We start from the raw sequence: 13522 nt of genomic DNA, 5'->3' as shown, positions 1-13522 counted from the left end.
AACAACGAACGACATCAACAACAATAATAACCACAACAAGGCTACAACAAGGGCAACAAAAGGGGGAAAAATGGCCTCCAGGAGCAGTGGATTGATGGTGCAGGCACTGAGCCCCATCAGTAACCCTGGAGGCAAAAAAAAAACAGAAGACTTGAGTTTGGTCCCTAGCACTGCATAAGCCAGAATGATGTTCAGGTTCTCTCTCTCTCTCTCTCTCTCTCTCCCTCTCTATCTCTCTCTCTCTTATTAATACATAAACCTTTAAGAAAAATTTAGTATCTATAATTACAACATTCTTTCTCTCTTTCCTTTGGTACTTACGCTCACATTGAATTTCAGCTTGGTTGTTAGTCCTCTCAAGAAGGGTATGATGACAGAGTGGTGTAATTTATTTGAGTTAGTGAAATTTAATTGTTCCCAAAAGTATCTTACCTACTAGGAAGCGTATGACTACTCCCTTTCTGTATTACGGCATGTGCTCCCTTTCTAAAGGGTCTCATTGCTTGGTGTTTGGTAAGTGGTAATACTACCACTAAGAATACCAGTGATCATTGGTAGTCATTGTATCCTCTCTCTTTTACATCCCACTGAAATTTAGTTTATACTTATGAACATAAATGCTTCGAATAAGTATTTAACATTCTAGGCTCTTCAAAATTAAGGTCTGTGCTTCTTCTTTATCTTTTGTTAAAGTTGTCAAACTGATAGGACTTTTAACTAGTCCACTTCCTGATACTTATCCCCTTTTTCTTTTGTCGTTTTTGTTTATTGGTTAGTTTACCAATGCACTGCTCAGCTTTGACTTATGGTGATGCTGGGTGAACCTTGGAACTCAAGAGTATCAGGAATGAGAGTCTTTTTATATAACCATCAGGCCATCTCCCCAGCCCTCTCCTGTTGCTCTAAACTATTTGTGTGTTTTACAGTAGTCCTGTATGATTTAGGTATTAATGCTTGGTTGTCCTTCCTTTTTCTCACAAGGGCCTTTATAGTATAAACTATAACTATTCTTGTGTCTTCAATGTTCAGAGTTGTAACATATCCATAAGCCTAATACAGCTTGTGGTTGAGTGATAGATCATCTGCATTAATCATGTGCCACATCTTCATCTTGAATGTACTACTCAATACAAATTATGCTCTGGTGTGTAGGTTTTAAATCCTTTGTGCTATAATCAGTTCTCAGCATCATTATATTCTCCACAAAGACTAGCCAATCAAGATAGACTTTAATTGTGAGGTGTTTTTTTTTTAATTTTTTATTTATAAAAAGGAAAACATTGACAAAACCATAGGATAGGAGGGGTACAGCTTCACATAATTCCCACCACCAGAACTCCGTATCCCATCCCCTCCCCTGATAGCTTTCCTATTCTTTAATCCTCTGGCAGTATGGACCCAGGATCATTGTGGGATGCAGAAGATGGAAGGTCTGGCTTCTGTAATTGCTTCCTCACTGAACATGGGCGTTGACAGGTTGATCCATACTCCCAGCCTGTCTCTCTCTTTCCCTATTAGGGAAGGGCTCTGGGGAAGCGGCGCTCCAAGACACACTGGTGGGGTTGTCTGTCCAGGGAAGTCTGGTCGCATCCTGCTGGCATCTGGAACCTGGTGGCTGAAAAGAGAGTTAACATACAAAAGCCAAACAAATTGTTGACCAGTCATGGGCCTAAGGGCTAGAATAGTGCAGATGAAGTGTTGGGGGGTTCCTCCATTTTGTAGATAGCTAGTAGGCATATTTTAGTTATATTTCAAAGGGCCTGTAGCTATACTAGTGTTTTGGTTTTTTTGGTTTTTTTTCCTCAGCCTGAAATCTTGATATGCAGGTGGATCCTAATTATTGTCTGGGGAGATGATTTCATAGCTGGGAAAAGGACCAGAAAGCTGGATCAGGGAAGAGAGTAGCTCCCTAATATGGGGAAGGGGTATAAATATGTTGGCTGTAAACCCCATCGGTTTGATTTTGTCTCGGCCCATATTCAGCTTAGGAGCCTATGTGACCTCTCCATCCCTCTAGATCTGAGCTCACATTCTGTGGTCATGAGTAGGAATATTCCATGCCACCCCAGTATTAATTGTGAGTTTTATCTTGGTGAATTGATAGATTGTTAACTTCCAGAACTAACCCACTTTCATTCTTTTACATTATTGTTTTGTTTGTTTGTTTGTTTGTTTTAATGTGGCACTTGGGAAAAAACTAAGAACCTCACACATCTTTCTGAGTTAGTGTTGTCAGTTGTTTTGGATGTATTTTAGGAAATAAAGTTTCTGAATAATATGTTTTTTGAGGATTCTCCAGACTGTATTTCATGGTGGCTACACTAATTTATAACCCCTACCAATACTATAACAAGGGTGATTTTTTTCTCTGCATCCTCTCCAACACTTACTATCTCTTGTCTTTTTTTTTTGTTTGTTTAATTAGTGATTTAATAATGATTGACAAGATTGTGGGATAAGAGGGGTACAATTCCATACAATTCCCACCACCAGAGTTCCATATCCCACCCCTTCCATTAGAAGCCTTCCTATTCTTTTTCCCTCTAGAAGTATGGACCAAAGATCTTTATGGGGTGTAGAAGGTGGGAGGTCTGGCTTCTGTAATTGCGTCTATGCTGACATGGGCATTGACAGGTCGATCCATACTTCCAGCCTTTTTTATCTTTCCCCAGTGGGATAGGGCTCTGGGAAGGACACATTGGTGAAGTCATCTGCCCAGGGAAGTCAGGTTGACATCATCTGCAACTTGGTGGCAGAGTATTGGAGTTGGAGGCTTGACATCCCAGGCCTGGCAGTCTCTGGACACAGTCTGAAGTGAAACATATCAAGGTGGAACTGGCTGCACTGATTTGGTTGAGGTCAGCAGATACAGTATCAAATGGTAGGGATCAAGAGAAGCATGAAGGAAAACAAGCAAAGCCCTAGAGGTTCCTGGACTGGGAGAAATACGACTTTTACAGAGAATGAGGAAGGTCTCTTGCTATCTTAGAATCTAAGAAGGCAGTAGATAACTATTATTACAACCAAGTTATTTGGGAGCTTGTTTTACTTTGAAAATGCTATGGCTAGGATTTACTGTACCATGCAAGAGAGAGAAAAATTGAGAGGAAAGGGGGATGTAGAAACAGAGACAACTGCAACACTGCTTTCCTTTGTGGATGAGGGCTGGGAGCTTGAACCTGGATCCTTGAGCATTGGAGCATAAGTGTTCAACCAGGTGCACCACCACCTCACCCCTGGCCCCTTTTCTTTTTAATGACATTATTCTAGTAGTTATGAGGCATGATACATTGTTAAACTGAAAAGAAAGAATGACAGAAAAGGAGGAAGGAAGAAACCTTTTACAAAGCAAAATGCATCTATGTTTCAATATGCTTCTTGTTCTTCTTGTAAGAGAAAGTATGTATACACGTACATATAGATATGTATAATTCCTCTATATAAACAGAAAGGAGGGGCCTGGTGGTGGCGTACCCAGTTAAGTGCACACATCACCATTTAGAAGGATCCAAGCCCCTGCTCCCTACTTACATGGGATGCTTCACAAGCAGTGAAACAGATCTGCAAATGTCTTATCTTTCTCTCTCCTTCTCTCTCTGCTCTCCCCTCTCAATTTCCCTCTGTCCTGTCAAATAAGACAGAAAGAAAAAATAAGATAAAAGTGGCTGCTGGGAGCAGTGGATTCATAGGGCTGGCACCGAGCCCCAATAATAACCCCAGTGGCAAATAAATAAACAGAAAGGAAAACAGTTTGTAGCAGCTGATCAGTGATGAAGTTTCTAGTTATTTTAATTTTCAAAGTGATAGTTAACAAGTGATCTTAGTTTTTTTTTAAAGATCTATTTCTTTTAATATTTATTTTACTTATTCCCCCTTTGTTACCCTTGTTTTTTTTGTGTATTTATCATTGATGTTGTTGTTGTTGGATAAGACAGAGAGAAATGGAGAGAGGAGGGGGAGACAGAAAGGGGGAGATAAAGATAGACACCTGCAGACCTGCTTCACCGCCTGTGAAGTGACTTCCCTGCAGGTGGGGAGCCAGGGGCTTGAACCGGGATCCTTACGCCAGTCTTTGCTCTTTGTGCCACGTGAGCTTAACCCACTGTGCTACCTACCGCCCAACTGCCAAGATCTATTTAGTTTTAAGAATGTATTTCAGCGCTATTTTACTCTGGCTTGTGTGGTCCTTGGGATCAAGACTGGGAATGCATCCATAGTATTTTTCTTTTTCTTTCTTTCCCTCTTTCTTTGTTCTGAAGAATTTATTTATTCATGAGAAAGGAGAGAGAGGAAGAACCAGATGTAACTCTGGTACATGTGCTGCCGGAGATTGAACTCAGGACCTCGTGGTTGAGAATCCAATGCTTTATCTACTGTGTCACCTCCTGGATCACATATTTTTCTAAAGCAGCTATACTGGATACTTCAATTTATACAGAGCAGTTGATATTTAGAATTATTTTTTTTTAGGACTTCATTTAAGCATTTTGTCTATGAGACAAAATGAAAATATATTTTATATTTGAGAATGTATTTTAACTGGGGCTTAACTTCTCTATTCTTGGTTTCAAAACTGGCCATGTCACAATCCCCTGTTTTTCATTTCCCATGCTTAGTGATCTCTGGTAAGCATTGTACTTAACTTGCTTTTATATTTTAAATGTTTTACCTAGCCTGGAGTAGGAACAAAAATTGCTGAGAAGATTGATGAATTTTTAGCAACTGGAAAATTACGTAAACTGGAAAAGGTAAAATTTTATTTTCTTGCTTACTTGATAATAATTGTCTTACTGTTGGGCCCAAGTGGTGGCGCACCTTGTTGAGTGCACATGTTACAGTGCACAAGGACCCAGGTTCGAGCCCCTGGTCCCTACCTGCAGGGGAAAAGCTTTGCAAGTGGTGAAGCAGGGCTGCAGGTGTCTCTCTGTCTCTCTCCCTCTCTGTCTCCCCCTTCCTCTCGACTTCTGGCTGTCTTTATCCAATAAATAAATAAAGATAATAAAAAAAATAATTGTCTTACTGTTATGGCAACTGTCATGTAAATACCATTGTAGTGTCATTGATATCACATACTCTAGCGAGATTTATATTTTCAGAAGGAAAAGAGAGGAGTAGAAATTATAACTATAACATTTTATTTCTAAAATTTTGTAACCTGTTCCTAGAAAATAATCATTTGTTTTATGTAGCATTTAAGAGTCTGTTAGCATCTATGATAAAATTAGCTCTATACTTCTAGTCCCATTTAGAAAGGAAATTATAAATTTTGACTATATGACTGCTACCTTTTACGATCCCTATGCTTAAACTCTCCCAAGCATTGTATAGTTTTATTTCACCTTGATGATGACAATATACTATTTCTGGTCCTTTACAAATACGCCTTTTTAAAGGTGTTGGATAAGTTAAAGATGAGAAATTTCTAACTGCTTTGTAATTCACCTATAGCCAACCCTGGTTCTATATGGGGACATCTATATGAGTTATCCTGACAAATGTAAATGGCTTGTCAGGTCTTTTAGCAGTCTGGCATATTTCCAGTTAGATTGAGTCTTCAGAATGTTCCATTGACCTCACTGTTAGACTTTTTTTTTCCCCTTAAAGATTCGGCAGGATGATACAAGTTCATCCATCAATTTCCTGACTCGAGTTACTGGAATTGGGTAAGAATTTCTCCCCCCCCCCCACCTGTGTTGACGGGAAATGAAAGCGGGGAATACACACATGATAATATCGAGCTGCCTTCCTGCTCTAATCCTCCCGTATAATTTCTTATTCTCTGCTTTTTAGAGGAAAAGAGGGAGGGGAAATTATATCGAAGCACTGATCTGGCTTTTATAGAGCTTCCTGGGTGCTATCTGTGGTGCTTCCATGTAGCCTGGGATCAAACCCAGAATCAAATGCACTGTAAGACTTGTACTTTACCCACTGAGATACTTCCTGAGCTCAAGAACTATTCTTTTAATATATGTATGTATACATAAATACATGTGTTTTTTTTTAAGTTTTTACTTATAGAATGAAAACACTGGCAAGACCATAGGATAAGGGGGGTACAATCACACAATTCCCACCACCAGAACTCCATATCCCATTCCCTCCCGAGGGTTTTTTGGTTTTTTTTTTATCAACCACATTGAATGCTAAGTGCAAGTAAGAACGTAGGGGAAACTTGTTGTATAGTTAGGATAAGAAGGCAGACAACAGCTATATATTTTCCTTCTTGTTTATTTTTATTATCTTTTAATTTTATATATTTATTGGGTAGAAACAGAAGTTGAAACGGAAGTGGGAGACAAAGAGACATGTGCAGCACTGCTTCACCACTCGTGAAGCTTTCCCCCTTCAAGTGGGGCTTGAGGGATTGACTGGGTCTTTGTGCGTTATAACATGTTCACTCTACCAGGTACGCCACTTCTCTGCCCTTAGAACTATTATTTTTAAGGAGATGCACTAGTACAAGTTCGTTTTACCTTTTTTATGTCAGCCAAACTAAAGTGCCTTCTAGTTCCCTTCAAAACCTTTACCTTTCCACAGCTGTGCCTTAGCACATGGAGATTACATTTCTACTACTCACATCTGAGACTGCTTCTTCAGATACTGCCTCTACCATAAAATCCCTGTCCAAAGCAAATGTTATCCCCTCTGTGGAGCCTGTTTGATTTTTTTTCAGCCAGGAGTAACCCCTCTTTCCTTAAAACTTCACTGACACCTGTTCTTTGTACAATTTGTCATTCCCTCCAGGTAGATATATATATATATATATATTTTTTTTTTTTTTTTAAATATCTGAGCATGACACTTATCTTAAACAATTAAGTGCCCCCCAGGGGGCTGGACAATGGCACACCTGGTTGAGTGCACATGTTACAATGAGCCCTGGGTCCCCACGTGCAGAGGGAAAGCTTTGCGAGTACTGAAGCAGTGTTACAGGTGTCTCTCTGTCTTTCCCCCTCTCTTTCATCCCCATCCCCCTCAATTTCTGTCTATCCAATAAATAAAGGTAATTTTTTTTAAAAAAAAAATTTCCCCCACCAATATAGTGCCCTCTGAATTTAGAGTAATCACTCAGTCATTATTTAGTGAAGGAATTACTATGTTAATTTTGATTTAGCACCAAGTAGCAGTGCTTCTTTGACACTGGAAACAGTGAAGATTAACACTGAGACATTACTTGGGGATATGTGGAAAAGAATTCTTATAACAACAATTCTGTAAATCAGCATTTCCTCAATAACATGATATTGGAGCTGGGGAAAACAAAACTGATTATTCTTATCAACATAAAAAGGTAAAGCAAAATCCTTGGGAATTTTTATTTGCAAAAATGACCCTTGCTATAATGGTACTATAATATCCAAAGTGGTTGTACTACCTATTACATTTCACCCAAACTGCTTTCTTTTTTTTTTTTAAATTTTTTAAATCTTTATTTATTGATTTTGAATAGAGACAAAGAGAAATTGTGAGGGGAGGGGATATAGTGCAGAAGAGAGACAGAGAGACACCTGCAGACCTGCTTCACCACTTGTGAAGCGTCCCCCCTGCAGGTGGGGGCCAGGGACTTGAACCCGAATCCTTGCTCACTGTAATGTGTGCACTTAACCAGGTGTGCCACTGCCTGGCCCCTGTTTTCTTTTTTAAAAGCATGTAGTTGATTCATTTTTTTTTTTTTTTAGTCAGATTCATTTCTCTAAGAATTAATGTTACACAGGGGACCTTGCCATTTACTTAAACCTTTTTGTATTAATTTTTAAGATTGAGTCAAAATAAAATCATTTTTTCCATTTAAAAAAAAGGTGTGAGGGGGGTCGGGCGGTGGCGCAGTGGGTTAAGTGCATGTGGCGCAAAGCGCAGGGACTGGCATAAGAATCCCGGTTCGAGCCCCCGGCTCCCCACCTGCAGGGGAGTCACTTCACAGGCGGTGAAGCAGGTCTGCAGGTGTCTATCTTTCTCTCCTCCTCTCTGTCTTCCCCTCCTCTCTCCATTTCTCTCTGTCCTATCCAACAACGAACAACATCAACAATGACAATAATAATAACCACAACGAGGCTACAACAACAAGGGCAACAAAAAGAGGGGAAAATGGCTTCCAGAAGCGGATAGATTCATGGTGCAGGCACCGAGCCCAGCAATAACCCTGGAGGGGGAAAAAAAAAAAGGCGTGAGGGGAGATCAGGTGGTGATGGACCCGGTTAAGCACACATAGTACTATATGGGAAAAAAAATAAACAAACATTGGGGCTGGCCAATGGCACGCCTGGTAGAGCAAGCTTGTTACCATACCCAAGAACCCAAGCTCAAGTGGTAAATCAGGTGTTTTTAAAAAGTGGTGCTCCAGGTGTTTCTCTTTCTTGTTCCTTCTCTGTCTCCCACTTCCTCTCAGTCTTTCTTTTTCTACCCAATCTGTAAATATTACAGAAACAAAAAAAGATGAAATCTCTTTATTTCAAAAAAAAAAAATGAGGCATTAAGACTATAATACTTAATTCTCATCTTTGTGGAGTGAGATTTTTTTTTTTTTTTCAACTGTTGGATAGAGACAGAAATTGAGAGGGAGGAGGCAGAGTGGAGAAGATACAGAGAGACACCTGCAGCCCTGCTTCACCACTCATAAAGCTTTCCCCCTGCAGGGGGGGACCAGGGCTTGAACCTGGGTCCTTATGCACTGTAATGGTTGTGCTTAACCAGGTGTGCTGCTGCCTGGCCTCAAGTGAGGTATTTATTTATTTATTTATTTTTACTGTTTATTTCCTTTTGTTGCCCTTGTTATAAGTGAGGTATTCTTAAAAGTTATGATCTTTCCTTTAAAGGGCAACATTTTCTTCATTTGAATATTTACTTTTGTTTTTTTCCTAAACAGGAAATAATATCTTTAGAATAAGGAAAACTATGTTTGTACCTTTCATTTTGAAGTCAAATTATTAATCATTAATTTGTATGGTCATAAAGTGAATAGAGCCAAGTCCACTGGAAATATTACATGGAAAAAAAGTTTATAAAACAGAAACACCACTACATAAACCTAAATGGCAACATATTAATGAAAGATATTTCAAGATACACTAAGTCCTATAACTTAGTATTCTGAAACTGAACATGATTCATGGCCATTAATAAAATATTTGCTAGAAGTTCTCTTTGCTTGTATATCTATTTTCTCTCCCTCATTGCAATGTGAGTATTTGTGTTATTCCTGCTATATTATTAGCATCTAGAAGCATATCCAGTATATAATCCTTAACAATCTCATTTGAATAAACAATGAATTTTCAAGAATCTTATAACTTTTGTTGTTATTATTATTATTTTTAACCAGAGCACTGCTCAGCTCTGGTTTCTGGTGGTGTGGGAGACTGAACTTGGGACCTTGGAGCCCCCCGCCCATTAGACTACAATATATGGGTATTATGACACCTAGCCACTTAGATTCATTTTTAATTTCATGTTGAGGTTTATGGTTGTCTTACTACATTGTGACTTTAAGAGTTTTTATAGTTACCCAAGGAGCCATATAAAGCATTAACAGGGGGAATCGAGTGGTAGTGCAGCAGGTTAAGCGCACATGGCACAAAGCACAAGGACTGGCATAAGGATCCCGGTTCAAGCCCCCAGCTCCCCACCTGCAGGGGAGTCGCTTCACAAGCAGTGAAGCAGGTCTGCAGGTGTCTGTCTTTCTCTCCCCCTCTCTGTCTTCCCCTCCTCTCTGTCCTGTCTAACAAAGACAACATCAATAACAATAATAACTACAACAACAATTAAAGCAACAAAAGGGAAAATAAATAAATAAAAAATAAATAAAGCTTTAACAGGTTTCATTTAATTGAATGATAAATCTTTCTGTTTGACAAGAAAGGACATAGTAGTTTGTTTATTTCAAGGACACCCAGTTTCCCTTGATATTAAGATAATGGTTCTTTCTTTGTAGTCCATCTGCTGCAAGGAAGTTTGTAGATGAAGGAATTAAGACATTAGAAGGTAAGTATGTACAGTAAACCACTAATTCCAGCTTAAATATGGTGCCCAGGACAGCTAATGCTTTGACAAACAACTTGAAGTGCCATTTATCAATTAACAGATACAAATGGCTAGACCTTTTTTAAGCTTGTAGTTGAAACTAGACATAAAGAGTAGTTAATATTACCCTCGTAAATATGTTTTGAGTTTGTAGCTCAGAAGAAAAGCAAGAAGTAGCTTCTTGGTTCAGAGATAGTGATTTCATTTACACAGTTTTAGATCACTTAAATTGCCTGTGTTTCTTTAATACAATTTTAAGCAAAATTCTACCCATTCAGCTCAGAAGCTGAATTTGAGAAAGATTCTGTTTAAAAACACAGTGATAAACAGCAAAACATGTTAGGTAATTATGAAACATTTTCCTTAAAAATAATAAAGCAATTTTTTAAATTCAGTTTATGCCCTCATAAGTTTTAAGGGTCTGCACTGCACATATATGGACTCATTACAGTATATCTTGGCATTTGGAGGCTAATGTAGCTATTTGCAAGCAATTCAAGTAGTTATATAAACTGTTATTAGAGATGGACCTGCTTATGAATGCAGTCTTCATCACTTAACCACAGATAGCTGTGGTGCTTCAGTTTCTCAACTATAAAATAATAACTTGAGCCTCATCCAATTTCATGCGGTCATGTGTGTGTGTGTGTGTGTGTGTGTGTGTGTGTGTGTGTGTGTGTATAGAGAGAGAGAGACAGAGCTTTACTGCTTATTTTTTTAATCTTTTTTTTTTTTTTTTTTACTTATTCATTAATGAGAAAGATTGGAGACGAGAGAAAAAGAACCAGATGTCGTTTTGGTACACGTGCTGCTGGGGATTGAACTGTGCCACCTAGACCACTACTGCTTACTTACTTTTAAGTACTTAATCAGTAAGTACTTAAAATAATAACTGACTCTTGAGGCATTTTTTTTTTTATTGTTGTAGTTAGTATTGTTGTCATTATTGGATAGGACAGAGAGAAATAGAGAGGAGGGGAAGACAGAGAGGGGGAGAGAAAGATAGACACCTGCAGACCTGCTTCACCGCCTGTGAAGCGACTCCCCTGCAGTGGGGAGCCAGGAGCTCAAACTGGGATCCTTACACTGGTCCTTGCGCTTTGTGCCACGTGCACTTAGCCCTCTGAGCTACCGCCGGACTCCTTTGAGGCATTATTAATTAATAATAATGTTAGTAAACTAATTTGTGTGAGTCACATCAAGAGTGAACTCTACTACAGCTGTATCTCAGAGCATTTGCACTTTCTGTTGCAGCATATATATAGTGTGTCTGAGTGAAATATTCGATAAAATGGTAAAGAATTGGTTTCTCATGGTTATTCATCTGCGTTCCTTAAAAGGGTTGAAGTTAAACTATGACAGTTTTTACACTATTTTGTAATTCTCAGGTATGTAATACATTACCTGTCCATATAATAGTATATCGTATGTTGGGTTTTTTTTTTAATTTTCTTTATTTATTGGATAGAGACAGCTAGAAGTCAAGAGGCAGGGGGAGACAGAGAGGGAAAGAGACAAGAGAGACACCTGCAGCACTGCTTCACTACTTGCAAAGCTTTCCCCCTGCAGGTGGGGACCAGGGACTAAAACCCAGGTCTTTGAGCATTGCAACATGTGCGCTCAAGCAGGTGTACCAGCACGGGACCCCATGTATCATATATCTTTACAACACACTCCAGATTCATTTCATTTTCAGTCATATCTTTTAGTTCTTTCTGTGTGCATGCAACTATGAGCCAAGTTAAGTGCTCCTCATATCATAAAGATGCTGATTTCTCTCCATATTATACCTCCAGAGAGTACTTATATTTGTGAATATAAGAATGATTATCAGACCTACTTTTGAAGCATAGTTATGTTGCTGTTCCTGTACCAAGTTTCATTCTTGTTCTCATGCATTCTAAAGGAACACCTAAGTAGAATTAAGACACTTACTTTTTTTTTTTTTTTTAAGATTTTCGTATTTATGAGAGGATAGGGTGGGGAAGAACTAGAGCATCACTCTGTCACGTGCGATGCTGGAATCAAGCTAAGGGCCTCATGTTTGAGAGTCCAGCACCTCATTTGTGGCTCCACCTCCCAGACAGTGTCACTTTTAGATTTAAGATGTAGTGGCAATGGCTTTTTTTTTTCCCATTTAGAATGAACATAGTACTTCTATGTTTGATAGGATCATTAGCACAATAGCTGCAAAAAAATCCATCCTCATATACACTGAAAGAGCAAATCAACAAATGAACAATGTGAATAGTCTTAGTACTAACTAGCATAATGTGTTCAGAAGTTGTGTTTGCTATTGCTACTGTTAATTATAAATTAAGCAGTATAGCTAAAGGCTACTTTATAGTCAGTGAAATTTGGTGGGATCCTATTATGTTTAACTAATATTCTGTATAACTATTGTTGACATTTTGATTAAGAAAATAAAAATGTACATGAGATCCACTGTTAGGCTTTATAACATTTACTTGAAAAGTCACCTTTGTCTTTTTTTTTTTTTTTTATAAAAAGGAAACACTGACAAAAAACACAGGATAAGAGGGGTACAACTCCACACAATTCCCACCACCAGAACTCCGTATCCCATCCCCTCCCTTGATAGCTTTCCTATTCTTTAACCCTCTGGGAGTATGGACCCAAGGTCATTGTGGGATGCAGAAGGTGGAAGGTCTGGCTTCTGTAATTGCTTCCCCACTGAACATGGGCATTGACAGGTCGATCCATACTCCCAGTCTGCCTCTCTCTTTCCCTGATGGGGCGGGGTTCTGGGGAATCAGAACTCCAGGACACATTGGTGGGGTTCTTTGTCCAGGGAAGTCTGGTTGGCATCATCTTAGCATCCGGAACCTGGTGGCTGAAAAGAGAGTTAACATATAAAGCCAAACAAGTTGTTGACTAATCATGAACCTAAAGGCTGGAGTAATGCAGATGGAGAGTTGGGGGTGGGGGGTGGTCTCCATTTTGTAGATAGCTACTAGGCATATTTTTGTTATATTCCAAAGGGCCTGTGGCTATACTAGTTTTTTGTTTTTTTTTTCCCCTGAGCCTGACATCTGATATGCAGGTGGATCCAAGTTATTGTCTGGGGAGATGATGTCATGGCTGGAAAAAGGGCTAGAAAGCTGGATCAGGGAAGAGTGTAGCTCCCTAATATGGGAATGGTGTATAAATATTGTTGATTGAAAACCCCATCGGTTTAATGTGATCTGGGGCCCATATTCAGCTTAGGAGCCTATGTGACCTCTGCATCCCTGTAGATCTGAGCTCACATTCTGTGGTCATGAGTAGGAACGTTCCAATCTGCCCCAATATCAGGACCCATCTTCCTCAGGTGGAAGATAGAGTATGTTGTCCATCCTCCCTTCAGAGGATGGAACATTCTTTTCCGTTGTTGATCTAAGTTGAGGACAAGGTCCTATGGGGGCCTACAAATGGGTCTGTTTTGTTGTTCCTGATAAAGATGACTGCTAACAATGAAGAGAGAGGGATTTATTCAAAGTCTAGG

General features: G+C 39.2%; 1 protein-coding gene across 1 annotated transcript in view; it reads left to right on the top strand.

Annotated features, from left to right (window-relative positions):
- The window catches only part of POLB (DNA polymerase beta), a 44212-nt gene that overhangs the window by 3135 nt on the left and 27555 nt on the right, over nucleotides 1–13522 (top strand). The window contains exons 4-6 of the mRNA XM_060181777.1: nucleotides 4674–4748; nucleotides 5605–5663; nucleotides 9929–9978. Coding sequence (XP_060037760.1) covers nucleotides 4674–4748; nucleotides 5605–5663; nucleotides 9929–9978 — 184 coding nt within the window. The remainder of the gene's footprint in view (nucleotides 1–4673; nucleotides 4749–5604; nucleotides 5664–9928; nucleotides 9979–13522) is intronic.

Source organism: Erinaceus europaeus, chromosome 2, assembly GCF_950295315.1.
Source record: "Erinaceus europaeus chromosome 2, mEriEur2.1, whole genome shotgun sequence".
NCBI classification, from domain to species: domain Eukaryota; kingdom Metazoa; phylum Chordata; class Mammalia; order Eulipotyphla; family Erinaceidae; genus Erinaceus; species Erinaceus europaeus.
Note: the sequence above shows the minus strand (reverse complement) of the source record. Positions and strands in the feature narration are given on the sequence as shown.